Source organism: Hemitrygon akajei, chromosome 10 (genome assembly GCF_048418815.1).
Source record: "Hemitrygon akajei chromosome 10, sHemAka1.3, whole genome shotgun sequence".
Classification (NCBI taxonomy): domain Eukaryota; kingdom Metazoa; phylum Chordata; class Chondrichthyes; order Myliobatiformes; family Dasyatidae; genus Hemitrygon; species Hemitrygon akajei.
This window is the reverse complement of record NC_133133.1, coordinates 114,017,176-114,043,563: the sequence shown is the minus strand read 5'-3', so window position 1 is coordinate 114,043,563 and position 26,388 is coordinate 114,017,176. Positions and strand designations below refer to the sequence as shown.

Below are 26,388 nucleotides of genomic sequence, written 5' to 3'. Positions count from 1 at the left end.
CACCTATCACTTCTCACTTCATCCCTCCTACCCCATCCACCTACCTTCCCCCTCACTTGGTCTCACCTATCACCTGCCAGCTTATAACTCCTTCCCTCCCCCCACCTTCTTGTTCTGGCTTCTGCCCCCTTCTGTTCCAGTGCTGGTGAAGGGTCTCGGCCCGGGACGTCAACTGTTTATTCCTCTCCATCGACGCTGCCTGACCTGCTGAGTTTGTGTGTGTTCCTCAAGCTTTCTAGCATCGGCAGAATATCTTATGTTTACCCTTTGAAGGAAAGTTGTTCCAGTTGGCCTGATCCAGTAAAATTAATAGCACTGTAATCATCACATATTTGTGCTGGTGTCATGTTTATTTGCAGGGTGTGAGGCAAAAGAAACTATGAACCACTGTTGAATGTCCAGTGGAGCATGGACCTAAACCCAGTTGAAGATACCTTGAGGAACAGTGGGTAAAGAGGTAAAAAGGAAAGAGTTCTGGTGGAACAAGAAGCAACAAAAGACCATACACACTTTCACTCTCCGAGGAGTCCTGCTGATCCAGTTCTGGGCTGGAGCAGCCACTCTCAGGACTCTGTTGTCCACTGTGTTTGCTCCGGCTTCGCTTTGGTGCAGAGACCTACAACAATGACACGGAACACACAATCAGTCTTAAAGCCCCTTTATTGCTAAACAGCAATTATCACAGATCACAGGATTGTTCAGCACAGAAGTGGCTGTTTGGCTTTCCTTGCCCATGATACCCATCTCTGCCACTTCCATTTACTGCATTAGGCCCATATCCCTCTGCCCCTTTCTGATCCATGTACCTGTCCAAATTACCCTTACATAGAATTGTACCTGCCTCTAACACCTCCCATGTGTGAAAACTTAACCCTTTATCTCTCCTTTAAAATCTTCCTTTCTCATCTTGAAACTGTAGTTCCAGACTCCCTTGCCCTATGAAAAAGATTTTGATGAACCGTCTTCACAATGACTCTCATGATTTTGTCAACCACTATGTGATCATATCATACCCATTTTGTTAGGGTTATAGAGCACTGCAGCACAGAAACAGGCCCTTCAGCCCATCTAGTCCATTCCAAACATTATTCTGCCTAGTACCATCTGGACCATAGCCGTCTGTACGCCTCCCATCCACGTACTTATCCAAAACACTGTCCAAACTATTCTTCTATAATATTTTCTGACTATTTTTCTATTTTTCCATCTCTAACACAATTTTTTTCTAAAACACTATTTTTATCAGATACTCCAAAGCAGAGTTTCATTGCTGTAAACTGAATTACTAACAGTAATAGAATCATTAAACATAGATGGTGGTCTATTTGTACAATAAATGATTTCCTTGAACAGGACGTTATACTACCACATATAATCCAATAAGCTGACATCAACTAGAATACCACAGGATTTTAATCAAAACTGACAAAGCTGATGACGACACTTACCAAGATACACTCACTATCTTGTGTCTTGTTAACAATGAACATTTGCTCTAGGAAACAATTTTTGTCCAACTCCTGATTAACAGTTCAGTAACAAATTTAAAGATTGAATAAATGTCGCTCCATGCTTTGTCAATAGATTTTTTAAAAAAATTCCAATTTAGGTAAGAATCCAAATTGGCTACAGGCCAGATCTCAACTCTATTCTCTAAAAGACAGAGGAACAGAATTAGGCCATTCAGCCCACTGAATCTGCTCTGCCATTCTATCATGGCTGATTTATTATCCCCCTCAACCCTATTCTCCTGTCTTTTTCTGTAATCTTTAACACCCTTATTAGTCAAGAACCTATCAAACTCCAGTTTAAATATACTCAAAGACTTGGTCTCCACAGCCGTCTGTGGCAATGAATTCCATAGATACACCACTCTCTGGCTAAAGAAATTCCTCCTCATCTCTGTTCTAAAGGGACATCCTTGCATTCTGAGGCTGTACTCTCTCATCCAAGACTCCGCCACTGAAGGAAACATCCTCTCGACATCCACTCTATCTAGGCCTTTCAATATTCAATAGAATTCAATACTTTGTAATATGAGAATGAGTTCAATACTTTGAAAAATCTGGAAAACCAAGGGTAGCAACTACATGGAAACATTACCACCTCCAGTAAGGGCAAGATCTTGGCTTGGGCGTACATGAGCCAATATTTCATCACGGAAAGGCCAAAATCTAGTAATTACCAACTGAACAGTTCAGTGGGACTACTTTGATCACACAGAGGCTGCTGCAGTTTAAGTAAATTAATGACCACATTCTCAAGGCCATCAATAAAGTCTAATTTCACAAGTGATGTATATACCCTGAGAGTGAACGAGGTTTTAAAAAACTACCTAACCTTATGACATGCCACAATCAAGAATTACTAGTCACATTAAAGAAGTAAAATGTTATCACAGTATGTTGATATATCAGCGCTCTGTGTTTTAGTGCAGTAAGCAGATTTGTACCCACAGTTCTGTACAATCACTACTCGTTATGGGTCATACCATCCCATCGAGAGGAAAATAACAGTAGCTGCTAACAATTCCAATGCCTTTGTGTGGAGTAATGCTGGCAGGACTAGGAGAAATGAAAGAGAGGAAGGAGATGGGGAGATGAAGAGAAGGACTGAGATTATATAAATGTCCTGCATACCTCAATGGCTGTCCTGGGTTGAAGATGTGTGAGAGAGAGTGGGAAAGGGGCTTGTTTTGCTGTTGTTGTTGCTGCGTTGTTCTATGCTGTGTGTTGTGATGACAACTATGGGCATGCTCTGTTGGCACTGTAATGTGCGGCAACACTTGCAGGATGCCCCAGCAAACTCTTAGGTGTGTCGGTTGTTCACTGTGTGTTTTGATGTACGTGTGATCATTAATAATGAATCTGAATCTGAAGGGGAAGGGAAAGTATCAACATTGTTGTTAACCACATTGGGAGTGGATAAAGTGCAGGATAACTTCACTCACCTCATCACTGAATGTAACCTATTGATTAAATTTTAAAGACTCTACAACTCTTGTTCTCAATATTATTTATTTACTTACTTATTATTATTATTATTTTTCCCCTAGGTCAAGCCGGTAAAACCTGAGATACGGGCATTGCCAAGCACACTCACTTGACAATTGTTAGGAACTTCCGGACAATTCTACTGGTGTTAAGTATTGTGGCTTTCTTAAGATTTACATAGATATACTGTGTAGCCCTATTGTGTAGTGCCTTTGGGATGATACCAATTGTAGTTACTACTATCTACTGTATACCTTGTTCATGTTCCAAAGTCTTTCAATTTTCTCTTTTAATTCAGCATATTTCTGGTGTCTTTCACTTACTGATTTCTGTAAGTTGTGTGTGTTTGGAATGGTTATATCTATTAAGTAAGTTGTTCTTGTTTGTTTATCCTATATTATTATATCCAGACAGTTATTATGGATTGTCCTCTCTGTAATAACTGATTGGTCATAATATAATTTGGGGTATTCTGACTCTAAAACTGGATCAGGCTTGTATTTATGATAAGGTATGATTTCTGTTATGAGTTTGTATTTTAAAGGCAAGATTTTGGTGAGTGATGTTTGCCACTTGATTGTGCCTGTGTAAGTCATCAGATTGAGTTAAACTGCTACAGGATCCTACAATGTGTTGGATTGTTTCTGGTTTTTCAAGGCATTTTCTACATTTATTGTCTTGAATTTGTTGGTCTTTTATTATTATTTTTGATTTTTTTTGTGTTAACCACCTGGTCCTGTATTGCCAAAAGGAGCTCCTCTGTTTCTGGGAAGAGGTCTCTGACTCTGAGCCAGGCGTTCAATGCTTCCTTATCGACATTCAGTCTGCTCAGATCATGGGGATGTCTTCCATGGAGGGTCACGTTCTTCCATTGGTTAAATTTTTCTTCAACGTGTCTTAATTTTTCTGGGTTGCACTCTCATTTAAGTTTTGTGGTGTACACTTCTTATCAGAATTGCATGTGCTCACATGGAGTGCTGATCATGTTTTCGATGATTAAAGTACATCCATAGAAGTTTTATAGGACTGTTTTGTAGATTTTTAATGTCTGTTATTCCTCTTCCTCCTTCTGTCCTAGGTAGTGCTAATCTAAGCACATTCAAATGTACATAATGTTTTCTGAAATTTGTCATTTCAATTCTTTTTTTTGGTAAATTTTTCAGAATGGTTTCAGACCATTATGCCAAAAGAATACATTAAATATCAGTATAGCGAAAGTGTTTATTCCCTTTGTTATACGTTTACTGTCGAGCTCTGTTTGGCAAATTTTTTTAAGCCTTGAAGTAAGTTCGGCAAAAGTCTTTACTTTATCAAGCTATGATCTATTTTCTTTCCTTGTTGATATTCTAGGTACTTGTATGTTTCATATTTGTCCATCCTGCTGCTGTTTTGTTTTCTATTGGCTCTATTGCGCCTTTCTATATGTTTAATGTTCTGCATTTATCCAGTCCTAAGGTCATGTTTATACATTTTGAAAATAGTTCTACTATTTGAGTTAATTGCGTTAGCTTAACTGATGAAGGAGTGTATAATTTCGAACTGTCCATGTATAGAAGGTGTATCATGCTATAGCTCCCTATTATTATTTTTTATCTTTGAACAGCTTGTCTTCTTTTGTACACTGGTTTCTTGTCTATCTTTGTGTGTGGCTTTTCATTGATTCTACTGTATTTCTTTGATCTACTGTGAATGTCTGCAAGAAAATGAATCTCTACAACTCTACGTGGTGACCTATACGTACTTAGATAATAAATTTACTTTAAACTTTGAAGAAGTAAAAGCCCAAATGACTTATTTATTCCTAAAAAGCAAGCATGGTTGAGGTTCAGCTCTTTGGGGCACTGTGTCTCATAAACGAATAGCATCATATAGCAAAAGCTCCACTGTGGAAGAGGGTGACAAGAATGGAAGGAGGATAGAATGGCTGCCTGAGATGGTGATGGGTGCCAGAAACAGTAAATTTAATATTATGCAATCTTAAAACCTACCTGCCGCTTGTAACTTTCTTTCCTTCCCCCTTGGTTACTGAGACTAATTATACTGGCAGAACGTACCATTGGAGTGCGGTGCCACACTTTTGACTGAATGACACCACCTTTTTCATACTGGATGAGGTCATTCAGTGGATCCCACGGCCTGGTGCTGCATGCAATAAAATACACTACATAATTAGCTTCAGGAAAAATACTTTCGGTAACTTAATTCACAGTGCTTAGGTGCTATGAAATCACAGTTGTGGCAGTATTGTGATATTAACCACACTTACAACATAGAAACCCAGATGAGAGAAGGAACAGAATTTAATAAAAGACAGTGACAGGGGTTTGCATGTACAAACTTGTAGATAACACTTTACCACATCTCCAGAAACATCCAAAAATTTTATGTATGGTGTTATTGCACTGTTATTTCACAACCACAAATGTCAATGAGGTGCATGACTTTATATGTTCAAGAGCAAGTCCATTAGACCATTAAGACATAGGAGCAGAATCAGGCCATTCGACCCATTGAGTTCGCTCTGCAATTCCATCAGGACTGATTTATTATCTCTTTCAATCCCATTCTCCTGTCTTCTCCCAATAAGCTTTGATGCCCTGACTAATCAGAATCAGAATCAAGTTTATTATCACCGGCATATGACGTGAAATTTGTTCACTTAGCAGCAGCATCTAGTCTAATCTAGTCTAATCTTAGACTAGATTTACAACCTTCTGCAGCTTCTTTCAGTCCTGTGCAGTAGCTCCTCCATACCAGACAGTGATGTAGTCTGTCAGAATGCTCTCTACGGTACAACTATATAAGCTTTTGAGTGTATTTGTTGACATGCCAAATCTCTTCAAACTCCTGATAAAGTATAGCTGCTGTTTTTCCTTCTTTATGACTACATTGATACGTTGGGACCAGGTTAGATTCTCAGAGATCTTGACACACAGGAACTTGAAGCTGCTCACCCTCTCCACTTCTGATCCCTCTATGAGGATTGGTATGTATTCCTTCGTCTTACCCTTCCTGATGTCCACAATCAGCTCTTTCGTCTTACTGATGTTGCGTCCCAGGTTGTTGCTGTAGCACCATTCCACTAGTTGGCAAGAACCTATCAACCTCTGATTGGAATATACTCAATGACTTGGTCTCCATGGCATCTGTGGCAATAAATTCCACAGATTCACCTCTCTCTGGCTGAAGAAATTCATCTTCATCTTTGTTCTAAAGGGATACCCTTGTATTCTGAGGCTGTGCCCTCTGCCTCAGAGAAGAAGCAAGGAATATTTGTGAAGAATTCTCTTCTCTTTTAACACTGTAGGACCCATAGATTTTCACAAAGCCATCTGCCTGAAGCTGCCAGGAGGCTGTAATATGGGCTGTGAACTCATGACCATGTTTCAACAGGTTGATATACACCTGCTTGAACAAACTGCCACCACCATCCCTCTCCTAAAGTTCTAAATAAATTGATGATCAAAGTATGTATATTGTGTTACCATATACTACCTTGAGATTCATTGTCTTGCAGGCATTCAGGTAATATAAGAGAATAAATTAAAAACTTCACACAAGTACTGACAAACACCCAATGTGCAAAAGAAGACAATCTGTGCAAATATAAAAAATAATTATATCTATCAACCAACCAATAAATAAATAAATAAATAAATGAGATCAAGGATATGAGTTGTAGAGTCCTTGAAAATAAGTCCATAGGTTATGGAATTAGTTCAGAGTTGAGGTGAATGAAGTTATCCACTCTGGTTCAGGAGCCTGATGGTTGAGGGGTAATAACTGTTTCTGAACCTAGTGGTGTGGGGCCTGAGGCTCCTGTACCACCTTCTTGTTAGCAGCAGTGAGAAGACAGCATGGCCTGGATGGGGGTGGTGGGGATCCTTGATGGTGGATGCTGCTTTCCTGTGACAGATCTCCTTGTAGATGTGCTCAATGGTGGGGAGGGCTTTTCCTGCGATGGACTGGGCCGTATCCACCACTTTTTATTAGGCATTTCTGTTCCTGGGCATTGGTGTTTCCATACCAGGCCACGATGCAACCAGTCAGGGATACTCTCCATGGCATCTATTAAGGTTTGTCCAAGTTTTAGATGACATTCTGAATCTACGCAAATGTCTTTCTTATAATGGCACCTATGAGCTGGTCCCAGGCAAATCCTCTGTGTGGCTAAGCACAACTCCAATGCTACATTCAAGTTTGCTGATGACACCACTGTTGCACGCTGAGTCAAAAGTGGTGACTAACTAGCATATAAAAGGGAGATTGAGATGGTGCTATAACAACAACCTCTTACTCATTGTCAGCAAGACCAAGGAGCTGATTACTGACATCAGGAAAAGAAGACCCACTCTCATTGGAGGATCAGAGGTGGAGAGGATTAGCAACTTTAAATTCTTCAACACTATTATTTCAAAGGACCTGTCCTGGGCCCAACATGCAAATGCAAATATGAAAAAAGCACAGCAGCACCTCTACTTCCTTAGGAGTTTACAAAGATTTGTCAGGACATCTACAACTTTGACAAATTTCTGTCTGCATCATAGCCTGGTATGGAAACACAATGCCCTTGAATGCAAAATCCTACAATGGATATGGCCCATTCCATCATGGGTAAAGCTCTCCCAACCACTGAGCACATCTACACAAAACACAATCATAGGAAAGCAGCATCCATCACCAGAGATCCCCACCACCCAGGTCATGCTCTCTTCTTGCTAATTCTATCAAGGTGGTGGTACAGGAGCCTCAAGACTCTCACTGCCAGGTTCAGGAATGCTTACTACCCCTCAACCATCAGGATCTTGAACCAAAGGAGTTAACTTCACTTGCCCCATCATTGAAATGTTTTCACAACCTATGGATTCACTTTCAAGGAACCTTCATCTCATGCTCTTGATACTTATTGTTTATTTATTTATCATTATGATTATTTCTTTCTTTTTGTACTTGCACAGTTTGTTGTCTTTTGCATGGTGGTTGAATGATCAAGTTGGTGTGTGGTCTTTCATTGATTCTGTTATGGTTATTATTTAATTAATTTATTGAGTATGCTGCAAGAAAATGAATCTCAGAGTTGTATATAGTGACATAAATGTACTTTGATAGTAAGTTTACTTTGAACTCCTAACTCCAAGGAGTGAGGACTGGCTCATGGACCAAACTACTTCTTCCTCCTGTAGTCAATAATCAGCTTTCCTACACTGTACCATACCCCATAACCAAGGACAAAATGCTAACAAGTAGAAAAGGGAAACAGAACATGGAACAGTACAGCACAATATGGGCCCTTCATGCCACAACATTGTGATGACATTTAAACCTACACCTCTCTACGGCATCGGTAACTTCATTCACCACTTGTTTGAACTGATTCTATGACATACAGACTCACGTTTAAGGACTCTTTTCAACTCACATTCTCAATTCATTCATTATGTGCCATGTTGTATGATGTTGGTGATCATGGTCTTTCCATGACCATGATTGTTCTTGGCAAATTTTTCTACAGAAATGGTTTCCCTTTGCCTCTTCTGGACAGGGTCTTTACAAAACTTGTGATATACACCAGCTACTTATTTGACCATTCAGCACTTGCTCTCATGGCTTCACGTGACCCTGATTAGGGGGCTAAGCAAGTGCTACACCTTGTACAAGGGTGACCTGCAGGCTAATGGAGGAAAGGAACACCCTACCCCTCCTTTGATAGGGATGCATCTCCATCCCGCTACCCAACGTTTCAGTATTATTTTTATTTGCAGTTTGTCTTCTTTTGTACATAGATTGTTTGTCAGTTTTTGTTTATATACAATTTTTCATGAATTCTGTTGTATTACTTTACCCTCCTGTAAACGCCTGCAAGAAAATCGATCTTGGGGAAGTATAAAGGATTCTAACTAATTGGGCCATTGGTTAATTGGGGCAGTCAATTATTTGGGACAGCTCTTAAAGAAAAAAAACTAACTTGAGAAAATAGCTGGGATTCCTTTCGTTTATTTGGGACACTATGCCACTTATTTGGGGCAGGGGACTGTTGCCGAACAGTTTCTAATTAGTGTCAGTTGTGTTCAAAAAGCAGTGATTTTTGTCACTGATAGCTAACGAGAAATAAGCAGGAAGACAATTCAGGATTGTTTTGTTCACTACGGTTTCAAGCATTTAGGCTTGGAGATGCTAGAAATGGCTGGGCCTGAAAATGAAACGATTTCACTACTTCAACAAGTTTGGACCTATGAAGGTATCGGCAATCATCTTGAATGTTACAATGAAAATGAAGATGTGGTGGATGTAATCGTTGACAGCATTGTATAAAGGCAGTCATTATCTGTACCAGATGTCTGTGCTGATTTTGTTCATTTACAGTCAATCAAAAGAACAGAGCAGACGAATTCCTCAGTCAATAACTACTAGAAAGTAATACACATTTTCCTAGTACTGTAGAGGTATTGGTAATGTTCTAATTTGTTCTGTATTTCATTCAAATACATAAATTGTTACACATGTTAAACAATAATTTGCCTTTTTAATACCTTTTAACCATTTCCACGAAACTTTGGCTAATTGGGCTAAAACTTATTAGTCCCAATGTTTCCCAATTAACTAGAATACACTGTATATAGTACAATATACATATGTATTTTGATAAAACAGTCAGCCCTCCTTATCCATCGGTGGACTTCAGGACCCGGCGGAGCTCGGGACCCGCCGCCCACAGTGTTTCTGTTCCGGAGAACAATCACGATTGAAAATAAAGTGGAAATAATAAAGCAATTGGAAGAGGTGAAATGCCGTAAGTCACTGGAAAAGCATTAGGCTACGTCGGTCAACGATCGGAAGAATTTTAAAGGATAAAGTGAGAAAAATGGAGCATGTGAAGGCCCTGCCCCGATGAAAGCTACAACTATTACTAAGCAACGCAGTAGTTTAATTATTGAAATACATATGTTTCTTAAGTGTTTTCTATGCATAGAAAGGTAAAATATATACTATATACTAAGACAAACGTTTGACTAACTGATGCTAAATAATACCAGCTGTACCTGTTCTGAGTTAGAGAACTTACGTTTTTTTTCGGTTCCCCATCCATGCATATCCTCCCATATACTTTAAATCATCTCTAGATTACTTATAATACCTAATACAATGTAAAGGCTATGTAAATAGTTGTTATACTGTATTGTTTAGGGAATAATGACAAGAAAAAAGTCTGTACATGCTCAAACAACAAATGCTGGAGGGAGAACTTCCAGGTTTTCCGCGGTTGGTTGAATCTGCGCATGTGGAACCCGCGGATAAGAAGGGCCAACTGTACACTTGTTTTGAGCTTCCCTCCTACAGAGCCCCTAAGCCTCCAATTTCCTTCCATCCATGTACTGTACCTGAGTATCTTAAATACCCTAATGTATCTGCCTCTACCACCACAACAAGATAGAGAAAAATTAAATGATTTGCAATTAACTTTTATCCTGTAGATATTAAAATTGAATTTAGCCCTGGAAACTCTTGTAAACATTTCTCTGCATATGGCAAATATAAGAGATTGTGCAGATGCTGGGAATCCAGAGAAACACACACAAAACATAGAAAATAGGTGCAGGAGTAGGCCATTCGGCCCTTCGAGCCTGCACTGCCATTCAGTATTATCATGGCTGATCATCCAACTCAGAACCCTGTACCTGCTTTCTCTCCATACCCCTGATCCCTTTAGCCACAAGGGCCATATCTAACTTCGTCTTAAATATAGCCAATGAACCGGCCTCAACTGTTTCCTGTGGCAGAGAATTCCACAGATTCACCACTCTCTGTGTGAAGAAGTTTTTCCTCATCTCGGTCCTAAACGGCTTCCCCTTTATCCTTAAACTGTGACTCCTTGTTCTGGACTTCCCCAACATTGGAAACAATCTTCCTGCATCTAGCCTGTCCAATCCCTTTAGAATTTTATACGTTTCAATAAGATCCCCCCTCAATCTTCTAAATTCCAGTGAGTATAAGCCTAGTCGATCCAGTCTTTCTTCATATGAAAGTCCTGCCATCCCAGGAATCAATCTGGTGAACCTTCTCTGTACTCCCTCTATGGCAAGAATGTCTTTTCTCAGATTAGGGGACCAAAACTACACACAATACTCTAGGTGCGGTCTCACCAAGGCCTTGTACAACTGCAGTAGAACCTCCCTGCTCCTGTAATCAAATCCTTTTGCTATGAATGCCAATATACCATTTGCCTTTTTCACCGCCTGCTGTACCTGCATGCCGACCTTCAATGACTGGTGTACAATGACACCCAGGTCTCGTTGCACCTCCCCTTTTCCTAATCGGCCACCATTCAGATAATAATCTGTTTTCCTGTTCTTGCAACCAAAGTGGATAACCTCACATTTATCCACATTAAATTGCATCTGCCATGAATTTGCCCACTCACCTAACCTATCCAAGTCACCCTGCATCCTCTTAGCATCCTCCTCACAGCTAACACCGCCGCCCAGCTTCGTGTCATCCGCAAACTTGGAGATGCTGCATTTAATTCCCTCGTCTAAATCATTAATATATATTGTAAACAACTGGGGTCCCAGCACTGAGCCTTGCGGTACCCCACTAGTCACTCCCTGCCATTCTGAAAAGGTCCCGTTTACTCCCACTCTTTGCTTCCTGTCTGCCAACCAATTCTCTATCCACATCAATACCATACCCCCAATACCATGTGCTTTAAGTTTGCACACTAATCTCCTGTGTGGGACCTTGTCAAAAGCCTTTTGAAAATCTAAATATACCACATCCACTGGCTCTCCCCTATCCACTCTACTAGTTACATCTTCAAAAAATTCTATAAGATTCATCAGACATGATCTTCCTTTCACAAATCCATGCTGACTTTGTCCGATGATTTCACCTCTTTCCAAATGTGCTGTTATCTCATCTTTGATAACCGACTCTAGCATTTTCCCCACCACCGATGTCAGACTAACCGGTCTATAATTCCCCGGTTTTTCTCTCCCTCCTTTTTTTAATAAGTGGGGTTACATTAGCCACCCTCCAATCCTCAGGAACTAATCCAGAATCTAAGGAGTTTTGAAAAATTATCACTAATGCATCCACTATTTCTTGGGCTACTTCATTAAGCACTCGGGGATGCAGACCATCTGGCCCTGGGGATTTATCTGCCTTTAATCCCTTCAATTTAACTAACACCACTTCCCTACTAACATGTATTTCCCTCAGTTCCTCCATCTCACTAGACCCTCGGTCCCCTACTATTTCCGGAAGATTATTGATGTCCTCCTTAGAGAAGACAGAACCAAAGTAGTTATTCAATTGGTCTGCCACATCCTTGTTCCCTATGATCAATTCACCTGTTTCTGACTGTAAGGGACCTACATTTGTCTTGACCAATCTTTTTCTTTTCACATATCTATAAAAGCTTTTACAGTCAGTTTTTATGTTTCCTGCCAGCTTTCTCTCATAATCTTTGTACAACTGCAGTAGAACCTCCCTGCTCCTGTAATCAAATCCTTTTGCTATGAATGCCAATATACCATTTGCCTTTTTCACCGCCTGTTGTACCTGGTGGAGGAACTCAGCAGCTCAAGCATCACCTATAGAGGGAAATAAACAGTCATTGTTTTGGGCTGAGCCCCATCATCAGGACTGGGAAGGAAGGGGGAAGAACCCCGAATAAGAGGTTGGGGGAGAAGGGGAGGAGAAGGAGGACATCGGAAGGTGATAAGTAAAGCCAGGTGAGTGGGGGAAGGTGGAATGAAGTGAGAAGCTGGGAGATGATAGCTGACAAAGGTAAAGGGCTGAAGATGAAGAAAAGTGATAAAAGATGAAAGTGGACCATGGGAGAAAGGGAAGGAGGAGAGGCACCAAGGGAAGTGATAGGTGGGTAAGGTGAAGAGAAGAGGTAAATGGGGAGGCAGAGTGGGGAATGGAAGAAGTAAGGGTGAAGGGGAAGGATTACCAGGAGTTAGAGAACTCCATGTTCATGCCTTCACGTTGGAGGCTACTCAGACAGAGTATAAAATGTTGCTCCTCCAACCTGAGAATGGCCTTGTTGTGGCAGTAAAGGAGGCCATGGGCAGATAGGTCTGAATGGGAATGGGGAGTGGAATTAACATTGTGGCTACAGGGAAATTCTCCCTGTTGTGAATGGAGTGAAGGTGCTAGGCAGGGGAGGAGAAGAGGAGGAGAAAGAGGGGAACCAGAATGGGCAATGGAAAAGGAGAGAGGGGGAAAGAGGGGAGCCAGAATGGGCAATGGAAAAGGAGAGAGGGGGAAAGAGGGGAACCAGAATGGGGAATGGAAAAGGAGAGAAGGGGAAAGAGGGGAACCAGAATGGGGAATGGAAAAGGAGAGAAGGGGAAAGAGGGGAACCAGAATGGGGAATGGAAAAGGAGAGAGGGGGAAAGAGGGGAACCAGAATGGGGAATGGAAAAGGAGAGAGGGGGAAAGAGGGGAACCAGAATGGGGAATGGAAAAGGAGAGAGGGGGAAAGAGGGGAACCAGAATGGGGAATGGAAAAGGAGAGAGGGGGAAAGAGGGGAACCAGAATGGGGAATGGAAAAGGAGAGAGGGGGAAAGAGGGGAACCAGAATGGGGAATGGAAAAGGAGAGAGGGGGAAAGAGGGGAACCAGAATGGGGAATGGAAAAGGAGAGAGGGGGAAAGAGGGGAACCAGAATGGGGAATGGAAAAGGAGAGAGGGGGAAAGAGGGGAACCAGAATGGGGAATGGAAAAGGAGAGAGGGGGAAAGAGGGGAGCCAGAATGGGGAATGGAAAAGGAGAGAGGGGGAAAGAGGTGAACCAGAATGGGGAATGGAAAAGGAGAGAGGGGGAAAGAGGGGAACCAGAATGGGGAATGGAAAAGGAGAGAGGGGGAAAGAGGGGAACCAGAATGGGGAATGGAAAAGGAGAGAGGGGGAAAGAGGGGAACCAGAATGGGGAATGGAAAAGGAGAGAGGGGGAAAGAGGGGAACCAGAGTGGGGAATGGAAAAGGAGAGAGGGGGAAAGAGGGGAACCAGAATGGGGAATGGAAAAGGAGAGAGGGGGAAAGAGGGGAACCAGAATGGGGAATGGAAAAGGAGAGAGGGGGAAAGAGGGGAACCAGAATGGGGAATGGAAAAGGAGAGAGGGGGAAAGAGGGCAACCAGAATGGGGAATGGAAAAGGAGAGAGGGGGAAAGAGGGGAACCAGAATGGGGAATGGAAAAGGAGAGAGGGGGAAAGAGGGGTGCCAGAATGGGGAATGGAAAAGGAGAGAAGGGGAAAGAGGGGAACCAGAATGGGGAATGGAAAAGGAGAGTGGGGGAAGGGGAAAAATTAGGGAAGCTGCAGGAATTGATGTTCATGTCATCAGGTCGGAACGCTACCCAGAGGGTATACGATGTGGTTTAGGAAAGACCTTTTGGGGAACAGTTTTATTGCAGAACAGAAATCCATACCATTCTTTAACCAGCAATGCACTGCATAAGGACAGCAGAAACTCTGTGAAGGCTTACTCTGCATATTTGTACTGCCACTCCCCTGTGACCTGATCATGTTCAAACAAGCGGGGGATCCACTCTTCCACCTTGGCTTTCCGCTGTTTGGCAGCTTGGCGCTGAGCTTCTTCCAGTACGAACTTCTCCCTGGTGGCCTCATGCTGGTCCTTGTTGTGTATCGCCCGTGTTACATGCTGCCAGAGTCTATGGAGATAATCACAAGGAAGACAAATAAAGGTAATGAGAAACTAAACTCCTCCTTCACAAGAAAATGAATCTCAAGGTTGTATATGGTTACATGTACGTACTTTGATAATAAATTTATTTTTGACTTTCACTTATTTTTTGAAGATGTCTTTAATTTCAAAATCATTTACAAGTACTGCAAAGTATTTTTTACCTTTAAGACTTTTAAAACCTTAAACCCTCTACAGGTCTACCCCATCAGCGAGTTGCTCGTTGGTAGAGAAACTGAAGGAGCTGAACTTAGTGCAGGTCATGCTGCTGTCTGCCTCAGCGTGGCTGCGTGAAGGAGGTGAGAAGTCTAACAGCGAGTGGTTGTCTTTGTCGCTTTTCTTGTGATCACAAGACACTGTTGGACATTGTTAGTGTGGAAGGCTGCAAGTTTGATACATTGGTTTAGTGGCAGACAGTGGGGAAACTGCATTGCCTTGATCGTCACGAGGACTAGGCCTCAAGCTATGAAGTTGCCTTTTTGCAGCCACCCAGGAGAGAGGTGGAGTCGATGCACTCCAACAGAATGCTGTTGGCGGTGTGGCGTGGCGTACGTGCTGGAGTTGGAGCTGCTCTCCAGTGTTTGCCCCTGCTCGACAGAAGACAAAATGTGTTGTGTTCGACTACAGGCTGCTACAATATTTGTGGATTCAAGGACTTGGACAATATATTTTTTAGTGTGACTGTATCTTACTCCTGTCTTATATGTGCCTTGTGCTGGGTATGACTGTTGGTACTGTGTTTTGCATTCTGGCCCTGGACTAAAGTTTTTGTTTAGCTGCATTCATGTATGGTTGAATGACAATTAAACTTGGAACTTGTAATGTATTTTTTGGTGAACAATCTCAAAATGAATGTCATCAGGGAAGTCATTTTTTTAATCTCCAAGAGAGAGCTTGTAACTGTTTGCCAATATCATAATTCTCTGCAGTTTTGAGGGTTACCAAATAAGAGAGAGTAGTTTTAAAAATGTATTCTTGACTGAGCTATGTAGAAGTGCCATAGGTTGACTATGTAGAAGTGGAAACAATATCTGTGACGTCCCAGAAGCTTTGACTGGAATATATGGCTCATGTTCCTTGAAAGTAGCATCACAGGTAGATAGGAGCATAAAAAACACAATTTGGCCTTCATAACTCAGAGTATTGAGTACAGGAATTAGGATGTTATGCTGAAGTTGTATAAGACATTGGTGAGGCCAAATTTGGAGTATTGTGTGTAGTTCTGGTCACCTGGCTACAGAAAATATATCAATAAGATTAAGAGAGTACAGAAACAACTTACTGGGACTTGAGAACCTGAGCTATAGGGAAAGATTAAATAGGTTAGGACTTTATTCCCTGGAGCATAGGAGGACGACGAGAGATTTGATAAGGATATATAAAATTATGATGGCACAGATATGGTTAATAAAAGCAAGCTTTTTCCACAGAGGTTGGTTGAAATAAGAACTAGAGGCCATAGGCTAAAGGTTAAAGGTGAAATATTTAAGGGGAATCTGAGGGGAAACTTCTTAACTCAGAGGGTTGTAAGACTGTGGAACAAGCTGCCAGTAGGGACTTTGCGGTTAATGTTCTGTGTGTTATTTGCTTACATTTTATTGTTTCAACACATTGCTCTCTTTTTTCGCACATTGTGTATTTGATGGTCTTTGTTGTGTGGTGTTTTTAAATGAGTTCTATTATTGTTTCTTTATTTTGTTGTCTGCAAGAAGATGAATCTCAAGGTTATGTACATACTTTGGTAATAAGTGTACTTTGAACTGTGAACAATTTCAATTTCTTCAATGAAACTTCGGCTAGGTAAGTAATTGGAAAAGACTATTCAAATACTTAATTAGCATTTTTGAGATTCTGTACTTCCAAACAAATTGATGGGCTGATTAAAAATGTCCTTTATTATTGCCTGCACTGTATAATTGTATTGGACATTCATTAGTTGCTTTGCTTATTGCGAGGGCATACTTGCCATCATTTACTGAGATAAGGTGGCCTTAGTTCTGTTGTTTTTATTACCGTGTTTACTGTTAACTCTGTGACCTTCAAGTGAGCGAGGAATTTCATTGACCCTGGTATAAATGACAATAAATTAATCTAATCTGAATTTGAGGAGGATAAGCTAAATAAATCAGCTAAAAGATGAAATAAGTGAGTCACTGTCCTTTTATGTAAAGAATCAATTGCCATTCCTGCACTCATTCTAGGTATGAAAATATTCTCCTAAATACGAGAGGTGATTGATAAGTTCGTGGCCTACGGTAGAAGGAGTCAATTTTAGAAAACCTAGCACATTTGTTTTTCAACATAGTCCCCTCCCAATTTCCCTCGGGATCAATAAAGTATGTCCGTCTGTCCTACATTTACATACTTAGTCCAGAGGTCATGGAGCATACGGATCTTGGACCTCCAGAAAGTGTCCACAGCATGGGTGATTGATAAGTTCATGGCCCAAGATAGAAGATGAGTTATACAGCTCTCGTTACATGCTCATGCAGTTCAACTCTTTGAGTGATTATGCAGAAAGTTTGCAGTTAATAACTCATCTCCTTCTACCTTAGGTCACAAACTTATCAATCACCCCTCGTACCATTCACTGATTGGCCTAACTTGGAAAGTCAACCTTTTTAATATATTTTTGAAGAATAAAAAGATTGTACTTGCTAATAAAGTTTTTTTTTACTAAACCTTGGAAATAGTTGTTATACTGGCAACACTACAATATGCACAAGGTTCCCCAAATTATTGCGGCTTCATAGAACTCTGGTCATGCCACATCTGGAGTATTGCAGTTAATTCTGGTCGCTCCATTATAGGAAGGATGTAGAGACTATGGAGAGAGGTCAGAAGAGATTTACCAGGATGCTGCCTAGATTAGAGAGCATGTGCTATAAAGGAGATATTGGACAAACTGAGGTTGCAACACACACTAAATGAGGACACTCAGCAGGTCAGGCAGTATCTATGGAGGGGAATAAGCAATCGTCATTTTGGGCTGGGACCCTTCATCAAGACACTTTCTCTTAAGCAGTGATGGCTGAGATACCTGTGAGAAGTTTATAAAATTATGATAGGCATAGATACCCAGACGGCATCTTTATCCAAGGGTTGAAATGTCCGATACTATGGTTTCCAGGGGTTTTCCATTTCTAGCCCTGTCGCACATAATCACCTTTTTTTACCTACCACGTTCGATTCAGCATTCCATGTTTGGTACAGGAAGGGCATTAGACATTTTGAAGATCTCTTCATTGATAACCGCTTCGCTTCTTTTCAACAGCTCTCTGTTAAGTTCAACCTGCCTAACGCTCACTTTTTCAGATATCTCCAAATCCGACACTTTACTGCTCCTTTAATTCCTAACTTTCCTGAAATGCCTGCGAAAAATGCTATGGACCTATTTCTCTCCATTAATCCACTAGGTAAAGGTTTAATTTCAATTATCCAAGATAAACTAGCAGCCTTACGACAGGCCCCTGTGGATAAAATTAAAATGGCCTGGGAGCAGGATTTAAATATCTCCTTATCCGAGGAGAGCTGGGACTCAGTTCTCAAATTGGTTAACTCAACCTCTCTTTGTGCTCGCCATTGTCTCTTACAGTTTAAGATTGTTCATAGAGCCCATATGTCTAAATCTAAACTATCTCGATTCTACCCTGGCATTAGTCCGCTCTGTGATAAATGCAAGAGGGGCGTGGCCTCTCTCATCCATATGTACTGGTTCTGTCCTAGCTTGGAGAAATTCTGGAAAGATGTCTTCACTACACTATCAGGTATTCTGAATCAGCACCTAGAACCTAACCCCTTAATTGCTCTGTTCGGTTTTTGGGGCGAGACAGATTTATGTCTGGGTCCGACCAAATGCCGAATACTATCCTTTGCCTCTCTCCTGGCGAGACGCTTGATCCTCCTCAGATGGAGAGATGTTGCCCCGCCCACTCATGCGCAATGGCTTAACGACATTATGGCCTGCTTGGACCTCGAAAAAATTCATTATTCAGTTCTCAATTTGGATTTAAAGTTCCATAAGATCTGGGGGCCTTTTATCGAGTACTTTCATAACCTTCCTCTTGACTAGGGTTTTTTTTCTTTTCGGTCCCTTGCTTTCAGCTCCCTTTTTTTTTCTGGTAGTAGGCATTATTATCCTCTGTTGCTAAGTGTATTCACAGTCTGGGAGTTTGACTGTCCGGACTTATACTCTTTATACTGTGTGGTGGTTGGTCTGGAGTTGTTGTTGTTTTTTTCTTGTGTTGTGGGGTTTGGGGGGGACACTAAGCTCACTTGTCTTTAATTTAGGTGCTTTTTTGTTAAATTCTCTTCCTTTGTAGCATATTGTTATTGTATGCTTAACCTTGCTTTGTATTAATGCTCCTCATTGGGATTTGGGGTTTTTAATTTTGTAAAATGTTTTGAAAAACTAATAAAAAAAATAAAAAATAAAATAAAAAGAAATGTCTGATACTAGAGGATATGCATTTAAAGTGGTGGTGGAGAGTGAATATTCAAAGGAGATGAGTGGGACAAGTTTTGTTTTTCTTTTACATAGACAGTAGAGGATGTCTGGAATACCAGGGATAGTGGTTGGAGGGATATGGACCATATGCCAGCAGAAAGGAAGAGGAGTCACTTCCTTAATCTGTCTCATATAACACTGTGAGCTGAAGGGCCTGTTCCTATGCCCTAATACTCTATGCTCTAGTATTGGATGCAAGACCAAACAGCACACAAAAGAACTCAGTGGGTCAGGGAGCATCTATGGTGGAAAGTGGACAGTTGATGTTTTCAGGTCAAGACCCTTCATCAGGACTGGAAACAAAGAGGAGAGATAGCCAGTATAAAAAGGGTGGAGCAAGAGCTGGTGGGTGTTAGGTGGATCCAGGTCTAGATACCTGGTCTTACGTCCAATAATAAAGCATAGAAATATTCCCTTTGTTAGGTTGGAGACTGCCAAGGTGGAAAAGGAAATGCCATTCACCTCATCTGTGTTTAGCCTCAACTTGACAAAAGATTAAAGATTAGGAGGAGGGATGAAAGGTACTTGGGGGAGACAGAGAGTGGGAATGAAGCAAGAAACTGGGAGGTGATAGATGGCAGGAAGAAAGGGCTGAAGAAGATGGAATCTGATAAGAGAAGACAGTGGACGATGGAATAAAGGGAAGAAGGTTGGGAGGGGAACAGGTAGGAGGAGTGTGTGTGTACTGGGCAGATTGAGAAGGCAGGAGGGGAAAGAGGCAAGGTAATGGGGACTAGTGGGATAAGGGAAAAATAGAAGGGGCAGAGGTTACTATAAGTTAGAGAAACTGATATTCATGTCATCAGGTTGGAGATGACCAAGGTAGAACATGAAGTGCCATTAAATATATGCCACTAATATATGTTGTGAAGTTTGTTGTTTTATGGTAGCGGTACAGTGCAAGACATAAAAACTGACAATAAGTTACAATAACAAATTTAAAAATATAAGTAGTGCAAAAAAGAGAGCAAAATAGTGAGATAGTGTTTATGGTTTAATTGACCGTTCAGAAATCTGACAGCAGAGGGGAAGAATTGTTCCTAAAACTTTGTGTGTGTGCCTTCAGGCTCACGTACCTTCTCCTTGACGGTAGTAAAGAGTTGAGGGCCAGTCCTGGAGGACATATCCTTAACCTGGCAGTGGTAGAAGCTGCTTTAGTGTTTTGATAAAGGACTGTCAGCTAGGAGACCAGAATGCCTCCCTATTTTTTAAATAGTACAGAGCATCTCTAATGTTAAAGTTTATAATTATTTTGTTTCTACAGAAGTACAGACCTCCGGAGCATTAGGAGTCTTTCTTTAGTCAGATTTTGAATTGTAAAGAAACATTGGATGCTATGGTAGTGGTTAAGCATGACGATATTACAGCTCAAGGCGTCAGAGTTCAGAGTTCAATCCCAGCGTCCTCTTTAAAGAGTCTGTACACATGGATTTTCCCTGGGTGCTCTGGTTTCCTCCCACAGTCCAAAGACATACTGGTTGGTAAGTTATTGGTCATGTAAATTATCCTGTGATTAGGTTAGGGTTAAATTGGGGTTGTCAGGGGTTGACGGGGGTGGCGTGCTATGAAGGGCCAGAAAGACCTACCCTGCACTGTATCTTTAAATATGATACTAAATTCATTCCACATTAACTAGAAATTGAAGTGCATAAAGCATGACTTAAGCAAAATAAATGAGCATCGATGTTGCTGGCTGGAATAACTGAAAAGCTATATCTGCAGAGGGATGCACAGATCAGGATATCATCAGTGTGATTTATGTACTCAGTCCCCCAGGAGTCCAAAAGGTTACAGCAAATTAATCATGTACACTGAAGGGAAGTAAAGGCAGCTGCAAACTTCAGGGGAAAGGAGAGGTCTGATTCTGCAATTCTGAAGTGAATGTTTCAATAGAAGTGATCTTCTGACCTGTTCTCCCCCAAAAATATGAAATATCACAACATACAGAAATGACCTTACATAAACTTGGCAGTACAGAAACAAGTTGTGAGTTCAGCTAGCCTACAGTGTTTATGTTCCACTCAAGCTGTCTCCTTGATATCTCCATGAGACCATAAACATAGGAGCAGAATTAGGCCATTTGACTCATTAGGTTATGGCTGATTTATTATTCCCTCTGTAACCTTTGAAGCCCTGACTAATCAAGACCCTATCCACCTCAGCTTTAAATATACCCAATGACTTGGCTTCTTCAGCCATCTGTGGCAATGAATTCCACAGATTCACCTCCCCTTTGCTAAAGAAATTCTATGCTACAAAGGGACATCCTTGTATTCTGAGGCTGTGCCATCAGGTCCTCTGGACCTAGATATTCAGTTAATCCTTCTGTATAACCTTCTATTCCCATATATGTTGCTAGCTTTTCCTTAAAAGCTTTGCAATTTGAACAGTTTCCTGTAGTTGCAAGTTTGACAATACTGTATAATAAGCCTCTCTCGAATTTCAGAAAAGCAGGAGATTCTGCAGATGCTGGAAATCTTGAGGAACACACACAAAATGTTGGAGAAACTCAGCAAGTCAGGCAGCATCTATGAAGAGGACTAAACAGTCAACGTTTTGGACTGAGACTGTTGATCAGGACTGGAAAGAAAGGGGACAGAAGTCAGAATAAGAAGGTGGGGGAGGGGACAGAGTTACAAGCTAGAAGGGGATGGGTGAAGCCAGTTGGGTGGTGGGGGGGGGGGGGGGGGAAACGAAGTTAGAAGCTGGGAGGTGATAGGTGGAAAAGGTAAACGGCTCAAGACAGACAGACATACATACTTTATTGATCCCAAGGGAAAAATGAACAGATGTGATAAAAGCAAAAAGTGGAAAGGTGAGACCAGGTGAGATACAGGTGACAGATGAGAGCAGTGAACGACAAGTGACGGGTGAGACCAGGTGAGGGGGGAGGTGATAGGTGCAGTGAGGAGCAGATGATAGGTGATACCAAGAGAGGGGCAGGTGATAGGTGAGACTATGTGAGGAGGAGTTAGGTGAGAAGAGGTGGGAGTATTTTTAATTAACTTTGAAATTTGGATACCTATTTGATTTGAAAGAAAAAAACGTTCTGCAAGACAACATATTTTATATTCACTGCCCTTGACATCTATGAATCTCCTGAAAGCTGAAGTAGAAAATGTCTTAACTCAAATTCTAAGATAAATATCTTTAATGGATTTAATCACAGTCAAATGAATGTCAGTTTAGCAGACTTACAAAGTCAATGATGCCTCAATCTAACTCAAGTGAGGATGCCACCCAAGCACATATTCTCCTCATCTAATGGAGCATTAATTACATTGTAAATTCAAATCTAAGTGGTCTACCTGAACTAAAGAGATACTACTACAACTTGTGGGTTTGATTTTCTCCTTTTTCAATACCAATACGATGTTTTAATATACTTGACCTCAATATTTCCATTTAACTCTCCCCTTTATGTCAAGCACCCATGAATTTGGGCTGGATAATTGAACCCTCCCCAAACTTTTGTCAATAATGCAGGGAAATTATTTCATTTTTTATATATTTTATAGTTTATACCTTGCCCGCAAGTGGTGTCTTCATATTTCTGTACTCTATTCTGTATTTGATATGCTCTTCCACAATATGGCACTGACAGGCTACTATGTCTGTGATAGATATACACATCTGGAATATTGTGTTCAGCTCTGGTTGTCTCATTATAGGAAGAGCGTGGAAGCTTTAGAGAGAGTGCAGAGGTGGTTTACGTGGATTGGAGAACATGTCTTATGGGGACAGACTGTGCAGGCTAGGGCTTTTCTCTTTGGAGTAGAGAATGAGAGGTGAATTGATAGATGTGTACAAGATATAGAGTAGATAACCAGAGACTTTTACTCAGGTCAGAAATGGCTATTACGAGAGTGCATAATTTTAAAGTGATTGGAGGGAAGTATAAGGGGGAATGTCAGAGATAGACTTTTTTTTAGAAAAAGAGTGGTAGGTGCATGGATCACACTGCCGGGGAGGGTGGAAGAAGCATTTAAGAAACTCCTAGATATGCACATGCATGAAAGAAACATGGAGGGCTGTGTGGGAGGAAAGAGTTAGATTAATCTTGGAGTAGGTTAAAAGCTCATCACAACATTGCGGGCCAAAGGGCTTGTACTGTGCTATGTTGTACTGTTCTATGTTAAACTCCACTTGATTACACTATTTCTACACCCCTACTCCCCAACCCCAAGTGTTCTCCTTAAAGGGGAAACTCGAGGTTCTAAACCCTATTATTGACTGAAACACTTCCCAATTCATAGTGCTAATTTATAGTACATGGAAGGGATTGTATTTCTCAGTATCAAATAGCTGAATAATGGACAGTAGAGGGATAACTGCACAGAAATTCAAGCTGAGCAGTGCCCAGACTGTCTGAGCATGTCCTGAGTAATTTATGAATGGATGCCAGATACCGTGAACTTTATCTGCCACTCGGTTTTATCATCAATTTCATTTAGTCTTTCCGTGCTCGGTGGTGTAGCAGTTAGCACAATCACTTTACAGTGACAGTGACCACTGATCAGAGTTCCATTCTGTAAACAATTTGATTGCTCTCTCTGCAACCACACGGGTTTCCTCCCACATTCCAAAAACATATGGATTAGGGTTAGTAAGTTGTGGACATTCTACATTAGTGCCCGAAGTGTGGCAACACTTACGGACTGCTCCCAGCACATTCTCGGACTGTATTGGTTGTTGATGTAAACAATACATGTTTCGATTTACAAGTGACAAATAAGCTAATCTTTTTTTCTCTATTAAAACCCTAATGCAGAACTTACCTCCGAGAATCCTGCCAACTGTTTGGGCCAAGCAGTTAATTACAAGTAATTACTGCAGAAAACCAGGTAACTGCAAAAGATTCTCAAACTTTTTCTTGCCACGGTATATTTCTCACTGTAATTTATAGCATATTTTATGTATTACACTGTATTGCTGCTTCAAAAGAACACGTTTCATGACATATGGCAGCAATAATAAAGCTGATTCTGATTTTCCCTTGAAGAAATTAAACAACAAAGTACAAAGCGAAAGCATTTTAAAGTAAAATGATTTTTATCTATAACTGGCTTGGAGCTTCTTTGTTATCATTGGACACAACTGATCAGGTGAAAGAAATTTAAATGGAACTTCCCAGTTTTTCTGTGTAAGCCATTAGGGATAGGAGCAGAATTAGGCCATTCAACCTATCGAGTCTGCTCCACCATTTCATCATGCTTGATCCATTTCCCTCTCAATCCCATTCTTCTGCCATAAATAAGCCATTCTGCCTATCGAGTCTGTTCTGCCATTAAATCATGGTTGACTTATTAATCCTCTCAACCCCATTCTCCTGCCTTCTCCCCATAACCTTTCAAGCCCTGAATAATCAAGAACCTATCAACCTCTGCCTTAAATACACCCAATAACCTGGCCTCCACAGCCGCCTGTGGCAATGAATTCCATGGACTTACCAATCTCAAGCTAAAGAAATTCCTCTTTATCTCTGTACTAAATGGATGTCCCTCTTTTCTGAAGCTGTGCCCTCTGGTCCTAGACTCTCCCCACTATAGGAAACACCCTCTCCACATCCACTCTGTCTAGGCCTTTCAACATTTGATAGGTTTAAATGAAATCCTCCCTCAATCTTCTAAATTCCAGCAAGTACAGACCCAGAGTCAACAAATGTGCCTCATATTATAACCCTTTCATTCCAAGAATCATTTTCGTGAACCTCCTCTGAACCCTCTCCAATGTCAGCACATCCTTTCTTAGATAAAGGGGCCAAAACTGCTCACAAAACTTCAAGTGAGGCCTCACCAGTGACTTATAAAGCCTCAGCATTACATCCTTGCTTTTATATTCTAGTCCTCTCGAAATGAATGCTAACATTGCATTTGCCTTCCTCACCATTGACTCAACCTGCAAGTTAACCTTTAGAGAATCCTGCCCAAGGACTCCCAAGTACCTTTGCACTTCGGACTTTTGAATTTTTTTGCCCCTTTAAAAAATAGTCTGTGCTTTAGTTTCTTCTACCAAAGTGCAAGACCATACAGTTCCCGACACTCTATTCCACTGGCCACTTCTTTGCCCATTCTCCTAATCTGTCTACGTCCCGCAGCCTCCCTGCTTCCTCAACACTCCCTGCCCCTTCAGCAATCTTCGTATTTTCCACAGCCATCGATTCAGTCATCCAATTCATTGACCTATAACGTAAAAAGAAGCGGTACCAACACAGACCCCTGCGCAATACCACTAGTCAATGGTAGCCAACAAGAAAAGGCCCTCTTTCCTGTCTATCAGCCAAACCTTTATCCATGCTAGTTATCTTTTACACAGCAGCAAAATGGAGTAAAATGTACTTCTGTGGGTGAATGCCAGCAAGTTACAAACCTCCCATGGCAATTAATAGTGGAAAGCACCTACAGTGGAAAGTCTGAATGAAATTGAATAAGTACACGTGGATAAGAGTTTGAGAGTACAAAGTAAATTCATTATCAAAGTACATATATGTCACCATATACTACCCTGGGATTCATTTTCTTACAGGCATTCACAGTAGAACAAAGAAATACAAATGAAAAACTATATCCAAAGACTGACAAGAAACTAATGTGCAAAAAAAGCCAAACTGCGCAAATACAAGTAAGTAAATAAATAATACTGAGAACGAGTTGTCGAGTCGCTGAAAGTGAGTCCGTAGGTTGTGTTCAGTGATTGAGTTGAGGTGAGTGAAATTATCCACACTTGTTTGGGAGTTTGATGGTTGTAGTGTAACGACTGTTCCTGAATCTGGCGAAGCGGGACCTAAAGCTCCTGTAACTCCTTCCCAAAGCAGCGGTGAGAAGAAAGAATTCTCCTAATTGTTTGGAAGTATTCCTGTTGGTGGCTTGACACCGCATTGAAACTCAGATTGAATGGGAGTGCAGGAAAGCGGAGATTCAGTTGGCTGGATGCTTAAATCATGATAAATTAGCTTCACTGATGATGTGTAACAGAGATAAATTTACAGCATAAATCTGCATTTAAACCTGAGCTGGCTCCAGGGAGAAGCCAAACAGCACTCACAGGAAGACACATTCTTTGTTCAGCCCTGGCACACCTTCAAATCATTCTTTAAGGATTCTGAATTTTCTGGTCACTGCTTCAGACTAACAAAGGTCAATTAAAATAGATGGGCACCGGTGGTTCTGCCAGATTCT

General features: G+C 41.1%; 1 protein-coding gene across 10 annotated transcripts in view; it reads right to left on the bottom strand.

Moving 5' to 3' along the window:
- Nucleotides 1-26,388, bottom strand: part of osbpl8 (oxysterol binding protein-like 8) — a 212,892-nt gene that overhangs the window by 5,297 nt on the left and 181,207 nt on the right. For 8 of the 10 annotated variants that reach the window (XM_073058761.1, XM_073058762.1, XM_073058764.1 and 5 more), the window contains 3 exons: nucleotides 14,486-14,671; nucleotides 4,982-5,135; nucleotides 511-616 (listed from right to left, as the gene is read on the bottom strand). In XM_073058761.1, the coding sequence (XP_072914862.1) occupies nucleotides 511-616; nucleotides 4,982-5,135; nucleotides 14,486-14,671 (446 nt within the window). The remainder of the gene's footprint in view (nucleotides 1-510; nucleotides 617-4,981; nucleotides 5,136-14,485; nucleotides 14,672-26,388) is intronic. The other 2 variants (XM_073058763.1, XM_073058771.1) reach the window with 1 other exon arrangement.